A 21,395-nucleotide genomic window follows, 5' to 3' on the forward strand; every position below is an offset into this window, starting at 1 on the left:
CCTGGATAATCTCCTGAGAAGTGAAATGCTAAACCAGCTCTCCTGCTTCCTACATGAGCACATGGTCCAAGCTGGGGAGCAAGTGAGACTGTGTCTGTCTGTCTTTTTTGGAAGAAAGTTTATTCTGAAACTAAGAAACTTGACTGATGAAAAAATAGTGTCATCAAATAAGTAAATTAAAAAACAAAACCCAAATAAATAAAAAACCAAAACCCACAATCCTGACAGCTGCAATATTTACCTTTCCTTTAGATAACACTTAACTTTGTGCTTTCTAGATACAGCATGAGTAATTCTCTACGCTTTTGCTTTCTTAGGCAGAGCATTAGTGCTTATGTAGGTGTGTGACCTATATAACCAGTGACAGAGAAAATGATTCCTTAGAAACACTTCATACCCAGACTGTTTTTCTGTGTTGTTCAGGAGAGGCAGCTACATGATGGAGTCCTGTGAACTGCTTGATAATTCATTGTGGTGGCTGCCTTTAGAGCAGCAGCTCTTTTAAATTCTTGAGTTATGCCTATCTTTCTGAGGTGTAAAATAATTGCAGGTACAAGTGAGGTAAATGTTATATCTAAATAGTTGCTGTTACTTCATACTTTGGTCTTGAAAGGCTGAGAAACCTAGAAGACCAGGTCATCCTTCCTGTAAAAAAAACCTCACTACTAACAGCCTTCTTAATGAACTTGCCTTGTATTACTAAGCAGCTGTTCATGAAAAAAAATGTTAACAAAAAGAGGTCTATTTGGCTGAGGTGCTTCACTGGCCTAGAACTAAGTGGAATTTAAATGAACTATTAGTGACTCTCTTCCATCCTTTGAAGAGAGGTGATTTTGAAAGTGCTGTATTTCTATCTGACTTACGCTTTTGTTGAGAAACCCAGGTAGGACTGAGGTTTATACCTTAAACACAGATGAGGTTGGCTGATATTTTGTAAACCTTTTGGTGTGCGTTGGGCAAGCTTTTAGCAAACTGTGTGTCAGCTATTATTCTGATGACAGTCTTCCTGAAACTCTGTTTCCGTGTGGTTTCCACCCGGGTCAATGCAAAACCTAATGAATTTACCTGGAATTTACCTTTTTGCTTGGGAACCTGAAAAATTGGAGCACTTTAGTAGCATGTTTCTATATTAACACATATGACAGAAAAAATAAAAGGATTGCACAGCTTTATGTGAACTGGAGTCAATAAGACATTGACAGTGTTTTCTTGGATACTTATTTATAAAACCATGGCTTGCTGCTAGTCTTCTGTGAAAACTTTGCCAGCCTTGACTCTGAATGTTGTCTGTTCATAGGATAGGGATGATTTACCTACCTTCCTCAGCGAAATGCTGTAAGGACTCTGACTCACATTTTTAAACATCATTAAGTTAAAAAAAAAATATAATCTGCAGACAGGAGTTTACAAACCATGTGATAAACCACCAAGAAGAGGAAGAACTTGAAAGAATTTTGTTTGTATGTATGTGTACATTTTTTGCTCAGTTTATCATCATTACTGCTAAATTAATTTTGTCATTTTCCCACAGTCACTTATACTCTTACTGATAATCTCTTGCATTCTGCTGCCAGTTGTGTTTCCAGAGACTTGCAGTTAGTATAAGTAGTAGGTGATTGATGGTGTGCTATAATCTTGGGTTGATTCATTATATTTCAGATGATTAAAACAAGCTGCTTATATTTGAAGGGCTGAAATCCAAGCACTGTTTGCTGCAAGTCAGAAATCCTCATGAGCAAGGGGAGCCACAGGAGCAGGGGCTGCAGTATAGCAGGGAATACAGGGGGAGTCAGCAGGTAGATCATAGCAAAATCTAACCCTTCATCTTTTTTTTAATTGTGTGCTGAACTCCCACACAGAGATTTGACAGATACAGCCGGCTTATTGACTTGGCAGTCTCGCACTAATTGACTGCCGGTTTAGACACCGGAGCCTCCAACCAGTTGTTAAACTCTGAGTAGGCAGGTCGGGAACATGCCAGCCAGAGCTTTTGGGGGAGGAGAAAGCTGCTGGGTGCGTGCCTCTCGCATTCTGCTCCCCGCGCTGGGAGATGTGTGAAGTTGGGTGTGCGTGCTGTCACAGGCAGAGATCCAAGGGCAGCTGAGAGCGAGCTCGAGCGCTTCGCTTCCACGGGGGAAGAGAACGGCGGCTGCTGCTTGAACGTACAAGCTGGCAGGATCATGACAGAGCCAAGCAGCCGAAAGGAAGGATTTAAAAAATGCCGGAGTGCTACTTTCAGCATCGATGGCTACAGCTTTACAATTGGTGAGCCTGATTTAAATCCTCCTCTTTCCTTCACTGCCTCTCTATTCCTCCTTTCCTCTCTTTCTTTACAGCTCCAGTAAAAGACAGATGTTGACAACTGTCTCTTGTCAGCATATGCCTTTAAAATGTAAGGATGCCCTGCAACTCTTGTTTGAGTTTGTTTTCCGTTCTGTCTTGTATGTTATCTTCTGCTCAAGAAACTTGCCTTTGATACACAGCTGCTCTAAATCCTTTTGCTGGGATCTGGCATGAGTTCACTGAGATGTTTGCAGAACTTCTGTTTTGGAACCTTTATCTCAGGAAAGCCTGGGCTTCAGAATTGCAGGTTTCCAACTTGCTAGCTGTGTTTCCTTCCGATGAGCCCAGAAAACAACCCTTGGGAGCCTTCACTTTGTTTCCAGTATTTCTTTGTTCACTTAGCAAGTCTTTCCAAACTCTGTAACCTTTTGCTATTTCTCAGTTTGAGTAAAAATGTATTTATGTAACAGTTCTTGTTGCCTCTCAAACACAAAAAGCAAAATTGCTGAGCAGGGAAAGATGTGAGGGGAGATTAGGAATTTTAGGGCTGGTTCTTGTAGCTGTTTGAAAAGTGCAGTTTATTGTTTGTGTTCACTGTCTTAGGGAACAAGTGAGGCTTCCCAAAGCGACAGGTGTCTGTGTGTTTCTCCAGGAGACCTGTGCGAAAGTTAAAATCTGATGATTCCCTGAGCAGGCTGCTCTGCTAAAACTGCATATCTCACTAAGCTACATTATATAAATCCCTATAGATCTTGGAAACAAGGCAAGCTTACATCCCATTTTAATTTAGAGTTGAAATACAAGTTAAAATACATGTAATAATCAATGCAAATTCCCCTTGAATACCTTTAAGATGACAGAGATTCTACTTCCTTTCAGTTGTGAAATCAGGAAACTGGTTTTTTTCCTGATTTATACCACTGTAATTGGGTCACAATTTCATCTAATAATGACGGATGTAAGCTTTTTATTGGTGTGGGAGGAGGTATATGTTTATCTATTCCTCTGCTTTATGGAAAACTTGTTTTGCGGTCATTAACATCCTGCCAGTGTTAAACTTGATGAAAAAAATTGAAGATGGGAAGTGTATGTTTCATTAAAATATCTTCATATCGTCATCTGTTAATGTGCATGTAGCATTTTAAAGGTGAAACTGCCAGGAAAATGTTACTTTTCAAATTGCATACTCTAACGGGCAGGTGGTAGTCCCTCCACAGGTTAAATTGCATCATACTCACTTTTGAACCCCTTATCTTAATCTTTTCTCCTCTCAACATCACTGCTAATAGTTTTATTTCATCAGTTTGTGTCAGTCTGGAGGACAAACATTCCCTTTTTGAGTCTGGACAGGAGAGAACATTCCCTGAAGACACTGAACATTTATGACGGTGCCTAATTATTTTGTTTGTTTATGAACAAACCAAGAGGATTGCTGTGTGTGTTGCTCTGCTGTCTTTATTTGCTACTCGTGTTCACCAAACAACTAGACCAAATTTTGGATCAAATTACTCAGGTTTAGAATTGCAGCTTTTTCTGCTTCTTAAGACAGTTGTTGCATAGGAGTTTCTGTGCTATTTTCTTCTATTTGGTGCACACAATCAGCGTTATTGATTCTGTGAACTGTGCATTATATAACATTTATTTTTATATCTGGGTAAATGTGCATTGGATTGACTCACATAACCGTGAAAACTTTGTAAACATGCTATGTAGTATTACGAGCACTGTTTGGTAGACGACCTGCATTGGTTCATGTATTTGTTAATCCTTATACTGAAGAAAATTATCGTATCCAAAAGACCCCACAGCAACTTCAGAGTGTCAGGGATGGGCTTTAAACTTATTTTTTGCATCAGATGAGATCTCTGTCACAGAATCACAGCATGATTTGGGTTGGAAGGGACCTCTGGAGTTCATCTAGTCCAACCCACCTGCTAAAGCAGGTTCACCTAAAGCAGGTCACACAGGAATGAGTCCAGGCGGGTTTTGAATGTCTCCAGGGAAGGAGACTCCACAGCCTCTCTGGGCAGCCTGTTCCAGGGCTCTGTCACCCTCAAAGTAAAGAAGTTTCTCCTCATATTCAGATGTAACCTCCTGTGCTTCAGTCTGTGCCCATTGCCCCTCATGCTGTTAGGCACCACTGAAAAGAGTCTGGTCCCATCCTCTTGACACACACCCTTGAGATATTTATAAGCATTGGTAAGAGCCTCTCTCAGCCTTCTCTTCTCCAGGCTGAACAGACCCCACTCTCTCAGTCTTTCCTAATAAGTAAGATGCTCCAGACCTCTAATCATCATTGTAGCCCACCACTGGACTCCCTCCAGTAGTTCCTTATCCTTCTTAAACTGGGAAGCCCAGAACTGGATGCAGTACTCCAGATGTGGCCTCACCAAGGCAGAGAAGAGGGGGAGGAGAACCTCCCTCAACCTGCTGATTACACTTTTCTTAATGCACCCCAGGATACTGTTGGCCTTCTTGGCCACAAGGGCACAGTGTTGACTCATGGTCAACCTGTTGGCAACCAGAACTCCCGGGTCCTTCTCTGCAATGCTGCTATGACAGCAGGTCAATCCCTAACCTGTACTGGTGCCTGGGGTTATTCCTCCCCAGGTGCAGGACCCTGCCCTTGTTGAACTTCATCAGGTTCTTCACTGCCCAGTCCTCTAGCCTGTCCAGATTATTCTGAATGGCAGCACAGCCTTCTGGTGTGTCAGCCCTTCCTCCCAGTTTGGTATCATCAGCAAACTTGCTGAGGGAGCACTCAGTCTCTACATCCAGGTCATTGATGAACAGGTTGAACAGGACTGGACCTAATACTGACCCCCAGGGAACCCCACTAACTACAGGCCTCCAAACAGAATTTGTAGTGTTGATCACAACCCTCTGAGCTCTGCTATTCAGCCGGTTCTTGATCCATCTCACCATGCACTCACCTAGCCCGCACTTCCTGAGCTTGCCTATGAGGATATTGTGAGAGACGGCGTCAGAAGCCTTGCTGAAGTGAAGGTAGACGATGTCCACTGTTCTACCCTTGTCTACCCAGCCAGTCATACCATAACAGAAGACTCTCAGGTTGGTCAAACATTATTTCCACTTGGAGAATCTGTGTTGACTGCTCCTGATAGCTTTCTTTTCTTCCACATGCTTGGAGATGACATCCAGAATGAGTTGTTCCATCACCTTTCCAGGGATGGAGGTGAGGCTGACTGGCCTGTTGTTTCCTGGGTCATCCTTCTTTCCCTTTTTAAAGACTGGAGTGATGCTGACTTTCTTCCAGTCCTTAGGCATCTCTCCTGCTCTCCAAGACCTTTCCAAGCTGATGGAGAGCAGCTTATCAATAACATCTGCCAGGTCTCTCAGCACTCATGGGTGCATCCCATCAGGGCCCATGTCCAGTTTGCTGAAATGATTTCTAACCTGTTCCTCCTCAGTCAAGGGAAAGTCTTCCCTTCTCCAGACTTTCTCTGTTACCTCCATAGTCTGGAGTACCTGAGGGCGAGTTTTAGCAGTAAAGATGGAAGCAAAGAAGGCATTCAGTAAGTCTGTCTTCTCTGTATCCTCTGTCACCAGGCACCCTCCTCATTCAGCAGTGGACCTACATTTTCCTTAACCTTCCTTTTGCTGCTGATATACATGAAGAAGCCCTTCTTCTTGTCCTTGACATCCCTGGCCAGATTTAATTCCAAGTGGAGCTTGGCCTTCCTTACCGCATCCCCGCATACCCTAACTGCCTCCTTATATTCCTCCCAGACAGTGTGTCCCTTTTTCCACATTACATAAACATTGTTCTTCCACCTGAGTTTTGACAGAAAGTCCTTACTCATCCATGCTGGCCTCCTACTCCCTTTACTTGATTTTTCACTCATAGAGATGTGTCAGTCTTGAGCTTGTAGGAAGTGATGTTTGAATATTGGCCAGCTCTCTTGGACACCCCTACCTTCTAGAGCCCTAACCCATAGGATTCTTCCAAGCAGGACCTTGAAGAGGCCAAAGTTCACCCTGCTGAAGTCCATAGGACTTTAGTCCAATAGGACTGTAATCCTATTTATTGCCCTGCTTCTTCCTATACGTAGGTATCTAGTTTCAGGTACTGCAAATGTTTGAGAAGTTCTTGGCAAATACTGAGCTGCTTCATCTGCTATTGAATTGTCAGCAGGGAGAGAAGGCTGATAATCGTGAGGAACACAGTTATACCAAGTTGACACAAAATTATTCCCATTTGTGTACAAAAAACCAAAATTGCATTGATTCACCCCTATTCTAACTGCTAAGTAGGGGTGATCTTCACAGTGTTTTGAAAACAATCACTTATGATGAGACTTAATGAAAATTTTTATGAAAGGCCTGGGCCTTATGTCAGACATGGAAGTGTGTGGGCATGGAGGAATGCTCCTGCAAGAAGAGCTCCTTGCTGATGGCTTGCAGTTAGGTAACCTGTGTCTCTGGAGATGGTCAGCACAACCTAGAGCAGCTTCTCAACTGCTCTAATTTTCACTTTGGTTGCTTACAGCACTGATGGTGGGACAGGAGAGCTGTGGGAATGCAGCACTTTGACAGGACTTTACAGATCCTTATAGAAGAATCTGGTCTGCTGTACCAGAAAGGGAAATACTCAATAGATTTTTTCTGTACAAAGACACAAGGTAGTCACAAATCTGTTTCCTCCAGACACCACCTTTTCAACAGAGACTCTGAGGAGAACTGAGGTGTGCTGCCCTATGCCCACTCAGGATTTCTGTGTGGTTTTGGATGTTCTGCTTTTATGGCCTTTTTGCACTGATGGCATGATGTAAAGGGTCTATAGTGGTGCCACAGAGCAAGTCATTTAGTGGGAACATTCAAGACAGGAATTGTGCAATTTAGCATGGTCCGTGTCAGCAAATTTCGGAGTCCATGCAGTTTTTGTATTTACAAGTTGTTGTACTTAAGCTCTTGTTTAACTTTGGCTACATTTTCCTCCACTGAAAGTAAAACATAAGAGAATGGCAGCTGGCAGTTTCAAGGAAAAGGAATTAAGAATTAAGGCCTTTTTTTTTTTTTTTTGGCCTGCACCTTGTCTCCTCACTCCTATACAAACAAAATGCCATTATATCAGAATGCCAGTGTGTTACTTACTGACTTTGCTGCGGTAATTGACTGTCTACAGGTGCAAGACAGAAAAACATCCACTGTCTTTAAACCTGGGAAAACGGTAAACACGAACATTAACAAGAGGATATCTTCTTTCTGCATTTATCACCTTCCTGTGACTAAGAGCTAACTTCATTAAAGCTCCCACTCTCTGCTTCTCATATCCAGAAGCGCCTGGCAACACTGTTTTGTCCTGTCCGACCTGTCTAATAAATCTATTTTTATAGGCTCGAATGAACTGAAGTGATGGGGAGTTCTGTTGTAACTCAGGTGTTACTGGAGAGGAAGGATGTGGCCCTGAAACACAGTCAAGCTCACAGCAGTTGCTTCTAAGTCATGCAGGAAAGTTTCTTTAGGAGGATGCTGTCTCAGTTTTGCATGCTAAAACTATACCTCCAGTTATTACAGAAGACCTGAGCTTTTGCTTTTGGGCCCTATTTTGAAGCAATTATTTAAAAATGTGGTTTTCTTAATGTTGCTGAAGTTTCTTGTGTTGCAGTTCACTACTCGAAACCCATTTCAGCATCCCTTTCAATGTCGCAAGTAGAACAGCTGAAGTGATTCTTGCTGGTTGCTCTGACAAATCACTTTTGAAATACCTTCTATGTTTTGGTCAAAGAAAATGTTGCTTGAGGAGGTGTGTGCTGTGTTGCTCTGAGCTAGGGTGGGGAAGAATGGAAATGAACTAAATATTGAACTTGGCTTTATTAGGATAAGGAAAAATACCTTCAGCTCTGTGTCACGTGCTTAAGTTTTAACAGAAAATCCACAGCAGTATTTTCTTTATTCTCTCTTGAAAGCTTGTCCATTAGGAGTGGAATAGACAGGAGTGGGGTCTTAAAATTATTCTGGAAAGAAACCAGAGAAATAAGCAGGTTTGGTGGTGAGTCGTTGTTGTTAATACTGTGTTTTGGCCAGGGAACTGTATGCATTGTAGCAATTGAGTTAACTGCTTTGTTCTTGTGTATTGATTTTCAGCCTTATTGGAGTGTGTCATTCATCTGAGGACAGCGGCACCTTTGCAGCCCTCAGAGGAGGCAGGTTTCAGCATCAGACACCCATGGGCCCATAGGCAGCGCATTTTCATGGAGATTGACTTCAAATCTGCCCTTCGTTGCTTGTAACAAAAAAACATCATTCTGACTGAAAGCACACTGTAATTACAAGGTGCTGACAAATCTCTTGGTAATTCTGCATGTGCGTCACTCACAGCCCTCCTTCAAAGGAGATCTGGGAGAAATGTCAGTCTCTGGTGGGGTCAGTCTGCTTTTGTGAGGAGGGAGGGAGGTATCTCTGCCTGAACGCAAACAGTGTCCCTGGCAAAAAAAGGTGAAGGAGGAATGCATAGCCACTACCCCTGCTGTGGATTATAGCCTCTCCTGGTCTTTGTACCTAATCTCTATCATTTTCTATGTTATGACATAATACAAAAGATTTAAAAAGCAACAAGGAAACCCTCGAAACTTCGTTGTGTGTGTGTTTGTTTCTTTTTTTTCTCCTCCCTCTCTCTCCTCATAGACCTTATTGAAAGGATATTTTCTTAATAAGAACTGATAGGAAGCACTGATGATTTCTGTGTAAACAGTGGAACGCTGCCATCTGAAATCTAGGAAATGGGAAATATTATAAGTTTTTTAACATAATACAAATACTAAGATTGCAATAGGATGTGAGATTTTTGTAAATGTAATTTAAGGACATCTGATGTAGTTATAATAGACTATAAAGAATTTAAATCTCTTCCAACACAGTCCTACCCCCAACAAATTCACAAGCAAATAGATTGTGAAATAAAGCTCTAAAGTTATGAGAGCTTTTTTCCACTCCCTCCATTACAAAATTGTGTTTTAGCTTTAAACCAGTCTAATCTCTGTCTGCTCTGCCTGAAAATTCCCCTGAAAGGAGTCAATGTAGTTGGCCTGCCTGTGGGTGAGAGACCCACCTGGCCCTTTGTGTGAGGTGGATGGTCTCTGCTACAGTGATGAGCAGTAGGAATTCCTGCGGTTGGTACTTTATCTATAGCTGCTTCTATAAAGGGGTGGAAATGGTGATTTCTGTGGCATCCGCAGGGTCTTAATATTGCCTTGACATCTTTGATGTTGCAGGTGTGGACTGCTGTAAGCTAAGTAAAATGATCTTTGACAAGACTGCAGTGGTAGTTCTTGTGCGGCAAAAGCCTGGCAATGTTTTCATGGAGCTCTGCCCATTTGCCTCCTTGGATGGTCTACCTTATCGCTGCTACCTGCTGTTCGCAGCTGTGCTCTGCTGCCTGGATCTTGGCATTCAGAAACAGAGCTATTGGGGCTGTCCCCTTCTCTGTCAGGGTTGTTTTGGGCAAGAGGTTCCCATGTGGGGTTGCACGCCACTTTCATCAAGCAGGTCACAAAGGATCAGATTCCGATTGCAGGTCCCTGTGGCAGGGTCACACCAGAAGTGCTGTTTTCCTTCCCCCTCTTGATTTTATTTCTCAAGGAAGCTGCGAATAACAGTAAAACCTTTGCAGTGTGTTTTGATGTGACTGAATGGGCATCCTGTTCTCTGCAGCTGAGTTTCATACATGGGAAAATAACCTCCTGAGCCCTGGGTGAGGAGAGATGTTAATGTAATAGATAAAACCATTGTCATCACTGTCAGGAAGTATTCCTTTAATTACTTCACATATTTTTAATTTTTGTTAAGATTGGCAAATTAGGTTATGTCCGGGTCTTGGTGCTCGGTCACCTCTGAATCTAGCTTCAGAACTAGTGTCACCAAATGGTCTAAACCCATCAATGTGTTGGGAATAAGAGTTGCTACTGGGAAGTAGCTCTGAAAACTGGACTTGTGGGTTAACAGAGCTTCCAAGGTAAGGTACAAATAGGGCAGAAGGTGGAGACACCTGGTTAGAGATGGGGATTCCTGTTCCCTTTGTGCCAGATCCCAGACCTACTGTGCTGTTTGTCCCCCTGCTCATCTTCTGAGAGGGAAGGAAGCACAGTCAGTCCTCTCTGGAGACAACAAATTATTGTTGCTCCCTACCAAGAAGAGGCCTCATCTTACCATGCTGAGAAATATCATTGCACCTGTTTTTGTTTTCTCTCTGGTCTTTGGCCAGCTACTGCTCCTAATGACTTCTGAATTGATGCAGTGAGATTAATTACAGAATTCAGATTTTCTGGAATGCCAGAGTTCAAAAGAAATAAACAGGCATGAGCTCTTCTGTGCGTTTTGAGCTCAGTTTTAGGCAGGCAGGCAGCCAGCCAGGCCTGTTCTTGAGCAGGCAGGCTCTGACTGGGATCAGCCCTCCCTCATTCGCAGCCCTAGCCAGCTCCCTCTCCCATGTTGAAAGGCAGAGGTCTGCATCCTCCTCCTTGTACTGCTGCTGTGAGGACCAGAGTCTAGGAGCTTTCAAACCTAATTGCCTGTGGGGATTTGCATTTCTGCTGCAGATCTTCTATTTTAAACCATTGTCCTGCACTGATTGGTCTATTTTCCTGATGTAATGTAAACACAAGCTCATTTTTCCAAGTTCTGTAGCTCTGCATGAGTAAGAAAGAAAAAGGCTCCTGGACGTATCCTGCATTCATTTGTAAACTAGTGCAAATCAAGTCAAGAGGCAGGATCCTGGCCCATGGTGAATCTGCATCACTCCACTGCAGCTGGGAGAACTGCGATGATTTAAATAAGCAAAGCATCTGTCCTGGACAGCCTTTTTCCAGTAGAAGCAAATGCCGCTGTAGGTTAGAGAAGGAGCTGCCCCTACATACAAGGAAGGTAAATCACAGCTTTTCCACGGCTCGCTTTCAAGGCTCCATCAAGGTTATGCTGATATAAATTTCCTCCTTGCCTGGTGACAGAGCTTGTATCTAACGATTCTGCTGAAACTCGATCCCAAATTTTGAATAGCTACAGGCTTGAAATTTTCAGGCCTGGGAACTTAACCCTCGTGATTACATCAATAGCCTCGCGCTGCAGCTGTGTGCAAAGTTGGAAGCGTGGTGTGGGGAAAGTTGTAGTATAATTACTGAACAGATGCACTTAATGAGGTCTCTACTGGCTTCCCAGCTGGCGAGTCGAGCTGTTTGCTGGGACAATGTGACAGGAGTCACTCAGGTCGTTGTGTGACATCATATCCTCCCCCTTGTTGTCAGAGCATCTGCAATCAGCCCCCTGAAAATTTCCCTCAGGAAGGCTGCAAACATAATCTCTCTCCATTAAAAGGCATCACATGGTGCTTAGTCTCTTGCTGTTGCTGCAGCACCATGCTACCTCTTATTTCTGTTGATTTAGTGCCTTTCCCCCCCCTTTCTCGGAGTGATGCAAAGTGGTGCAACCTGTCAAGTGGTGTGTTATTGGGAAAGGGGAGAGGGCTGACAAATTGCTCAGCCAATACCACTTAATTCAGTTTAAACTCCAAGCATCTCGTCTACATTCAGTAGATTTACAACCAGTTTGTAGTCATTGGAGCTGAGGCTAAGGAACATTTGGTTCAGATTGTGTATCTGTTCTCATCTAGTATTGACAATGAATGACTATTGGGAATGAAAGTCTTCCGAAATAAAATTTTACTAGTTTCTTCCCTGCATACATGGGTAGTTGAAGTCCTTGCAGTTCCCCCATGTGGCATGCTTTCTATGGACTCTCTGTTTCACTTTTTGTTTTTCCTTTCCATTTCTCCATCTTGTCTTCTTGAACTGCAGTAATGGATCTAGACCCTAAAATTTCTGCTAGTGTTTTCCTCTTTATGCTTTATCCTCTTGCCTCTTATTTTGTGCTTCATGAATGCTAACATGATTTAGTTTGAATCATGTAAACCGATTCTCTTTTTTTTTTTTTTTTTTTTTTTTATTGCTAGTTCAAGTAGTGCAAGTTATTAAACCACTCTGGAAGGAGATTTGAAGGAAAAATTAAAAATATGTTAACTTTCTCTCAAACTACTTACAGCAAAATGTTCCTCTGTTCAGAATATTGAGTTTGAGGTTTGTGTTTGTTGTTGATGTGGTTCTGATTTTTTTTTAAATGATTCCTATAGATAAAGGTGAATGATTTACACATACCAGGCAGACACCCTCAAGAAAACTTAAAAGGAAAATTTCAACCAGGCCATGATTCTGCTGTAGGATGTGTACATGAAACCTCACTGAAGTCGCAGGATTTTCAAACAAGTTTTTCTCAGTTAGGAGAATAGGCTGAGGACCTCTGTCGCATAGTGATAAAAGTGTGCTTCATGATTAAATAAGAGTAATTGATATTTTTATCAAATACCAAGTGGATACAAAGGCAATTGTCACGCTCTAGGAAGTGAGCAAAGTGTTAAAATGCATGGAGGAGGAGGAGAGTCTGAAATTTATAGGTGCTACTGTCAGCTATGCTCAAAATAGTGCTCAAAAAAGTGTTGTTTTCTTCTCCCATTAAAACTGATGTTTTGCAGGATGAGATGTTTTATACACTGCTGTGTGCAATGTGAATTGCAGAATACTAAGCCCACTTAGTTTATATGGATTTCTTCCCCCATTCTCAGAGCTCTGATTATTACCAGACATATATACTGTTAACAATCACTACTTCCCTTTAAATGTACTCTGAAAATGGGATCTTTAGGGGGTTCAGCCTTCTTTGTTTGCCCTTATTTGGTGGCACTGTACTACATTCTATTAGTCTACAGGAGGGAGATGGTCTTTTCTCACAAGTGCTGGCCCTTGATTTAAAGACAATCTATGCCCTTTCTGCCCTGAACATTATCATAATTCAGAATTACAGATCTTGCAGACTAAATTATGTTCTGACTCTTATGCAACCCTGGTAACTCAAAACACAATTTGGCTTGCAGTGGGTATTATTTTTCTTAAAAGTGCCATATGAGCAAATCTAAGACATCTCTGGCAAAGCTGTGTTTTTTTCCTTGACAAAATCTGAAATATTAAAATAGAACTTGATAATCAAAGCTGATTTCAATCTGAGTCATAGAGAGGGGGATCTATATTTTTTTAGTCTATTTACTGTATATATGATGTATAGTAGAAAAATGGTTAATCTGTTTATAACAGTTACAGAGCATCAGGGACCATAGGAGATTCTACTGCTGCTTCTAGAAACATAAATAATTTTTCTGCATTAGTTTACAGAATCTTGTTTCTTGGCTTCTCAAATAACAAAAGCAGTGGGATTTTCTAGAGCCCCAGCTGTTGGCTAATTCTGCTGTTATGAAAATCAATGGATATCTTTAGAAAGTCCAGAACAGGACACCCTGTGCTGCTTTTGAAATTTCCTTTGCAGTTCAAGAGTTAATTTCTTTCTGGCAGTCTAAACACTTAAATAAAATTCCAGCAGGAAATACCGAAGACCTAAGGACTGCTGCTGTAACCTCAGCTTTTAGTTGATTGTCTACTTTTCATAAATTATGCAGTGTATATAGATCAACTGATAATGAGCATCTTGCCTCACTTCAAGGCAATGAATTTTGAGATTTCACAAGCATCACTCAGGGTAGATTCGAGCTGAAATTGTTTAATGACATTTGAGTGTATGTGTTTTCAGAAAAAGACTGATTTTTCAATGCTGTGGATTTTTGGTTTTGAGGTGGCTATTAGGGCACTTGTTTCACCTCTTCTCCCTGTTAAATGTCAATACAAATGATTACATGGGATTCTCCTGCCTTAGTGCAAAGCCACAGCATGCTGAAGTGTGGTGGTGCTGGAGCATGGCCCACCTGAGCAATGATTCTCCCAGAACCTGGTTGAACAGGAGGGGTAGCAGCTCCTCTGTGACTACGGTGTGCAGCCCATTTTGGTGCAGCAATTAGACACTGATTGCTGGTAACTTTAATTCATAGAATGATAGAATATTTGGGTTGGAAGGGACCTTCAAAGGTCATCTAGTCCAACCTCCCTGCAATGAGCTCGGACATCTTCAACTAGATCAGGTTGCTCAGGGCCCTGTCCAGCCTGGCCCTGAATGTCTCCAGGGGTGGGGCATCTACCACCTTTCTGGGCAACCTGGGCCTGTGTTTCACCACCCTCATTGCAAAAAATTTCTTTTTTATATCTTGCCTGAATCTCTGCTCTATTAGTTTAAAACTAATACCCCTTATCCTGTTGCAACATGCCCTCCTAGAAATCCTTTACCCATCAATGTCATAGGCCCCTATTAAGTACTGGAAGGCTGCAATAAGGTCTCCTCAGAACCTTCTCTTCTCCAGGCTGAACAACCCCAGCTCTCTCTGCCTGTCCTTTTAGAAGAGGTGTTCCAGCTCTCTGATCATCTTGGTGGCCTCTTTTGGCCCCTCTCCAGAGGGCTATAAAGTTGAATCCTTTCCTTTGGGCTGGCCCTGCTGGAGAAGCAACCTCTGGGAGAGACATAGGACAAAGACAAACAGCTGGAGAAACCCTTACAAGCCATCACTGTCTAAAATTCCGCCTGAGAGGCACCACAGCAGCCTGGGGAAATTGGTGGATCGATCCTGGCTGTTGCCAAGTGTTGTACACAAGTTTCACTTGGACAGGCTGAAGCTGTGACTTGAATATGGATCCATGTCAGCTGGTGTTAGACCCTGTAATTAAGACAATGCCTCAACCATCAGTTCAGTCTGCTAACCCACCACCCAGCATTCCTCCATTCCAAAAGTATCATCAGGTTGTTATTGCAGTTGCTAGGTGGCTTCATGATATTATTCCTGTCTCTATGGTTAATGCTTAAGGATGAGTTGTTCTTGAGTCAGGGGAAGTCTAAGTACTGAGAATGGTAATTAGAGCACTGGATTCACTTGCTGCTGGAAGATGCTCCTGTCAACTTGACAGCATGATCAGAGTAAATTTTCCTTTACAGGAGAATATGTTTATTCTTTAGGGATGTTTGCTGCCTTATGTTCCACTCTAATGCTTCGTATTAATTAGGATTCATTGTGCTATTTAAGTGAAGTGGAATTTTTGAAGTGAAATTCTGCATGACTTGTCATTTACTCCTTGATTGTGTTTGCCTACTTGCCCTCTGAAGCAGCAACAATAATTTGAGACTTCTGCTTTATTAGCTGTCACTTACAGTAACACTTTATGTGCATAATTACTTTTCTCCAGCTCTGCACTGATACTTAAATGAAACCCCTGGGATGTGTTCCCAGCTGGTTGTGTGTTTACATGTTGTATTCAGTCACTTGGATTTGATCTCTCTTATGTTGTTTGTGGCAAGCAAGTTTTGTGACCTTTTGGGGAGTTTTAGCTTTGCTTATTTCAATGCTTATTAACTATTAATCTATTCAGATGCTTTGGATAAGCATTCTCAGAGAATACCTGTGTCTTTAGGTTCCCCAGCCAAGAGGCAAAGGGAATTTGGCTTTGAGCGCTCTGGGAATTGTTGCCTGTAGTGCACCGGTGATGCTACAAACATCTTTTTGAGGAAGAGGATGTTTCCACGTTGGTGAAATGAGTTTCTATGCTGGAAGGAGGAGTGGAGAGAAAGATTTTAGAATTGGGATTGTACATCTTTCCCCAGCCCCCATAATCCTCTCTACCCTTTGGCAGCAAGATGCCTAAGCACTGCCACTTGCTGAGATTGCTGCTAACCAAGAGGAGGGGATGGATTTTTTTTTTGACATTGAGAGTTTTTCTAAGGAACCTGGAGCAAAGAAGAAGGGAATACAGCATATGCTTTGGGTGCCAAAACCTCTTTCGATGGCTTTGCTACGACTGATTTGTGTTTCTAAAGAAAATTATACTGTACCTTATGGATCTCGAACTCCTAAATCCAAATGTTGCAAGCTGGGAAATGCATTGGGAATTTCTGGAAAGAAAGGGGCAAATATCCTATTACTCTTGTAATTGTGAAATAGGCTTCTAGCCAAGCTTGCTACTCCACACTGAAGCACAGGGAAATCTTTGGACATACAAAAATTGATCTTATGGTGCACTATTATTTGTTAATTTAATTCAAAATATTACTTTTCAATTTTAAGATTAGCTTGATGTATTTAGTGGATTTATCACATCCAGTAAACTGCCTATGCAGATGGCATACACCATGTTTGTCATCATTACTACAAAATACTTACTTGTTCTTGTTTGAAATAAGCTGATTGCTGAAGTCACTGAGCAGCGTTCACATGGCCAAGACATTTGTGACTGCTATACAAAGTCATATTTGGTACCTTTGGGCACTCAAAAAGGAACAAAGAACAGAATCTTTTGAAATTGTGTGCCATTACTCTCAAATAATATGCCATGCATTGCCTTTCAGTCTATGTAAGGTCTTTACTTGAATAGATAATTTCATATTTGTTAAACCACTACAAAATGCAGGAGGGATTAGCATTGGAAAATGAAAGCATTGCTTAGTATGGCTGCTGAAGAACAAAATAGCAGCAGTTCTAAAACTTGTTAAAGAAAAATAGCAGTGAGGAGCAGGCAGAATTAAAGAAGATAAGATTAATGATTTGCTTTACACTTTGTTGTGTCTGTAGAGTCACATGCCACAATAGTTACACGTAAGGTATCTAATCTGATAATTTCACGCCTCCTTGGAATTCAGCGATCTAAAGTGGGCAACAGTTTCGGGTATTATTCTCTCTTCTCCAATCTTTTGTTGATACAACCTGTGCCATTGTAAGGCATTATTTCATCACTGAAATTTTGAGACATGGATGAACAAAGCAGTAAATCGAAAAGAAACTGGGCTTACAGTTGCAGAAGGTGCAGATAGTCACAGAAGTGTAAGATTACAGTGATCAGAATGAGGCATGAGGTTTACAAAACATGCAGTTGGATTTCCCCAGTGAAAGACTTTGATTAAAAAAAACCCCAAAATGAAACAAAACACCCTGAAAGAGAAAATGGAAAAGTTAGAGATGATACTATTAAATATTCTTAAAAAGATAGCATGTGAGAAAATTCTGCAGAGAAACATGGCAGAACCAAAGCAAATCTGTGAAGGCAGTAACTAGATGACAAGTATTTTAAGCTCAGTCATACATTTCTATGTGATTAGTCCCATTACAATATATTGGTGTACTTACTACTGCAAGAGCTGCCAAATTAGACTTGTTTGTAATGATAACTTTTAAAATATAAAAGATACTTTGCTTGAGGAACTCAGTCATACAGCTCTTAAGAGCTATGCCCAATGCATTTATGAATTACTGGTTTTGCGGGTTATGGTTTTGTGGTTTTACTGGGAACTCTGTTCCCAGTGCCTTTCGGTGATACAGGCAAATGCTTCCAGTGAGGTATTCACATATTCGTCATGCCTCCTGCCTCTTCCTGGGATACACCTGAGAAAATAAGAGAGCAGTTGTCTCAGAACTACCTGAGAAAATAGAGTCAAACTCCTTTCTCTGCAGCGAATTACTGCTGTAAGACCTTTTAAAAGGAGCATGGGTTTAAACCCTTCTGTACTGTATCCACACCATCGCGTGTATTGAGGCAGGAGGTCTTGTGCAGTTGTCAAATAGCCCCCTGAAGGTATGGATGCTTTCTGCTGTGTGTTTGTAGGGTCAGCAGATAGTTGCTGATGCAGAGACTGCAGCTGGTTTGTCCTGATGAGCAGACGACCACCTCCTGGCTTCTAAACACAAAGCCCTAAATTACATCCCATTTTCAGTCAAAAAAATGAGAGTTTAGTCTCTTGCACAGACTTGGCATTGACTGTGGCCTCCTTGCCCTTGGAGCAGGTGAAGTAGCACTGCATTTAGAAAGAGGTTTATTTTCTTTTTCTCCTCCTCTCTCCATATAGAATCAAAGGTGTACCTTAAAAACCAAGGTGTATGTTGGGAGATGTGGGAGAGATGTAGCACGTATTATCGCCCAGTTCAGGCTGTCTGGATGGTACCTGCAATGAAGTCATGGTATTACTGATGGAAAAAAAATGAATCACTTTTCACAGGAGTTTCATTTAGTGGCTTTCAGAAGAGCAAAACAAACACAAGTATTTTTCCTTGGTTTATATCTTTCCATTTAAAAAGCTATGTGTAACTTTTAAGCTAAGATTGATGTTATATATTAGCCAGTGTCAGTGTTTTGCTCAGAGCTGTCACCAAGGGTGCATATTCAAGCACAATGTAATAAATGCTCTGACGCAGGCCTTTCCTCCTTTTATCACAGGCTGACAGCAACTGAATGTGAGATTTAGTGAATCTTTTAAATAAATTAGTTTTATATTTATATAGTATTAGGACAAAACTGCCCTTAGATTGGAAAGACAGCTTTGGGGAAAGAGTATACGCTATACTTGTTACTTTCATGGGTATTGGTAGTTTATGTGAAGTAATAATGGTAACGCTGGCAAATATTCCCAGTGGCATTTTTCACATCAGAAGTGCTTAACGGCTTGGCTGTACTTGCTTCAAAGTGAAGATATTAAAAATGGGGTTAAAGAAGAGTTTTGTGGTTTTGTTTTTGTTTTGTTTTTTTTTGAAAATTATTACTCTTCTTATTTTTAAAACACAGCATCTTTGTGTGAGAGAATCTTTTTGCACCATGGCTAGAGAGCAGTTGTGGCAAAGGCAACTCTTGAAAAGGGCTGCCCGTGACAGGAAACTGGGAAGCAGTGCTTGGTTTCTATATGCATCAGCAGCTTTGGTTATCCACCTGAATTTCAACAGCTTGAAACAATTATATCAGATGGGATCATGTCACCGGTCTACTTCTGCTCTGAGCTGGTAGAAAGCAGACAAGTGGAAAAGGAAAGAGACACATGATGGTGCTTGTAACACCTGCGCTGGCGGCTTACGAAGTGGTGTAGCATTACGGTATGGTTGGCTTGCTGTGTCACCTATTCACGAGAATTTTATTTACCAGGATTATCTTTCTTAGCTTTTTGCACATGCTGTTCTGTATTTGTGAGAAACCCTTCCTGTCTGTGCTGCCTGGTAGGTGGGCCAGAGCAGTGTTCAGTTTTGCTAATTAAAGATTAGACTTGATTTCATGAGTTGGAGGAGACAAAGCCTGCCCTGCTCTTGGCCTGCTCTCCCAAGCACAGGCACACAAGTACAGGGCCATTTCATATCCTGGGTTTAAGGTAAGGCTGTGCAGGGTGTTTTATCACCGCAGGGCAGTATTTCTTACTTGGCCACTCTGAATGGAGTCCTGAAGTAGGTCTAAATGTCCTTTATATCTGGGGTGAAGGGTTATGCATGCATTGGTGCCCAAGTACATGGGAAAACTTGTGGCATCTCACCAATGTCTGCAGATTCACTGTGAACAAACAAATACAGAAACTCAGAGCATTTCCATTGTTGAACCACTTTTGCAATATTTCTGGAGCCACTCTGTGTGGGCTTGTAACTGGAAGAGAAATTAAAACATTTATTTTCATCCTGTAACTCACAAGCAACATGGTTTAAGTTAGCCTTACTTTAAGCAAGGATTGGACCTCATGACTTCCAGAGGTTGGTCCCAACCAAAGTTGTTCAGTAATCCTATATGTGAATGAAAAGTTTCTCCAGAGTGAGAGAAGGCAAAAAGAAAATCATACTGTTAAAAATTATTCTTTCAGTTTCTACTTCCTTTCTTATTTTTTTTGCATTTTGTGAAAAGATTTTATCCTTCCATTGAAAATAACAGGAAAAAGTTCTGCTCATTTCAGTGGAATTTAAGCTGGGATTTGCACAGACATGCATTTACATTGCATTTAGAGAGAAAAGCAGGACATCAGCCTCTTTAGTTTGAAGCTTCTCTTACAGAGGATTTTCAAAAGTATCATGGACAATGAACAAAGTTTGTGCAGTGTATCTCTTTTTCCCTACAAGTAGCAGAAAGGCTGTGACAAAGGACAGGTGACAATAGGCTGAGTGGCCCACTGTTCACATTCAGCCTCCTGTTCCTCCTGTGCACATAAGAGCGAGAAGGAAGGCTTCTCTGGTAATTAAAACTGATTTGCTGAACAGTTAATGGAAAGCATTTTAATGAAGTCTGGTTCAAAAAATAGAGGATGTAATGCTCCTTCTCTCATATGCAGGATGGGAGAGACTTTCATGGTTTGCTGACCATGCAAACCTGCCAGTGTTGGCTGATGAAAAAGCAGCAAAGTGAGGGGCATTTGCAGTCAGAGCTACCACTGATGTACTCATGCTATGAATTCATTCTGCTGTGTGGCACATGCATCTGTCTGGGATTCCTGTGCTTAAAAGAATTAGCAGGTCTGCCTGCCCTTCTGTCAGCATGAAGCTGAAGTGGGGACATTTTGGGGAAAGAAAGTAATTTCCAAGACCTCCTTTTAAATATGCCTGTGATTGTGCCACTGTACTTGGTGCTGGTGAGGCCACACCTTGAATCCTGTGTTCAGTTTTGGGCCCCTTGCTATGGGAAAGACATTGAGGTACTAGAGAGAGTTCAGAAAAGGGCAATGAAGCTGGTGAGGGGTCTGGTGCACAAGTCTGATGAGGAACATCTGAGGGAACTGGGGCTGTTTAGCCTGGAGAAAAGGAGGCTGAGGGGAGACCTGATCACTCTCTATAACTACCTGAAAGGAGGTTGTAGCATGGAGGGTGTTGGTCTCTTCTCCCAAGTAGCAAGTGATAGGACAAGAGGGAATGGCATCAAATTGCACCACGGGAGGTTTATATAGGATATCAGGAAACATTTATTCATGAAAAGGGTTGTGAAGCCTTGGGACAGGCTGCCCAGGGAAGTGGTGGAGTCACCATCCCTGGAGGTATTTAAAGATGTTTAGACGAGGTTCTTAGGGACCTTAGAGTTCGGGGGTCTCTTCTGAGGGTCTCTTCTGACCAAAATGATTCTATGATTCTATTTGCGTGAATATATGGAAGCAGAGGGAGGTAAAGGAACTGCGCAGCAACTGTACACAAATTTAGCAGAGGTATAAATGGCCAAAGGTACAAGGCAGTAAGTTCCTGGGACTTCAGAGATCTCCAAACAGAAGAGAGGGTTACTTGAAAAGCTGTTGTTTACTACTTAGTTGCCTCCTTTGCCTATACTCTTTGCTTCTTGGATTTCGTGGGGAAAACCTCAGAAGTAACATGTAGGGACTGATGAATGGAGCAAATTAAAGGTTAGTAA

General features: G+C 41.8%; 1 protein-coding gene across 1 annotated transcript in view; it reads left to right on the plus strand.

Annotated features, from left to right (window-relative positions):
- Positions 1-2,180: 2,180 nt before the first annotated feature.
- PDE1C (phosphodiesterase 1C) overlaps positions 2,181-21,395 on the plus strand; it is a gene marked incomplete at both ends in the record, with an annotated part of 333,766 nt that continues 314,551 nt past the window's right edge. Inside the window, one exon of the mRNA XM_080338651.1 lies at positions 2,181-2,265. Coding sequence (XP_080194777.1) covers positions 2,181-2,265 — 85 coding nt within the window. The remainder of the gene's footprint in view (positions 2,266-21,395) is intronic.

This window comes from Nesoenas mayeri, assembly GCF_963082525.1.
Source record: "Nesoenas mayeri genome assembly, chromosome: 2".
Taxonomy (NCBI): Eukaryota; Metazoa; Chordata; class Aves; order Columbiformes; family Columbidae; genus Nesoenas; species Nesoenas mayeri.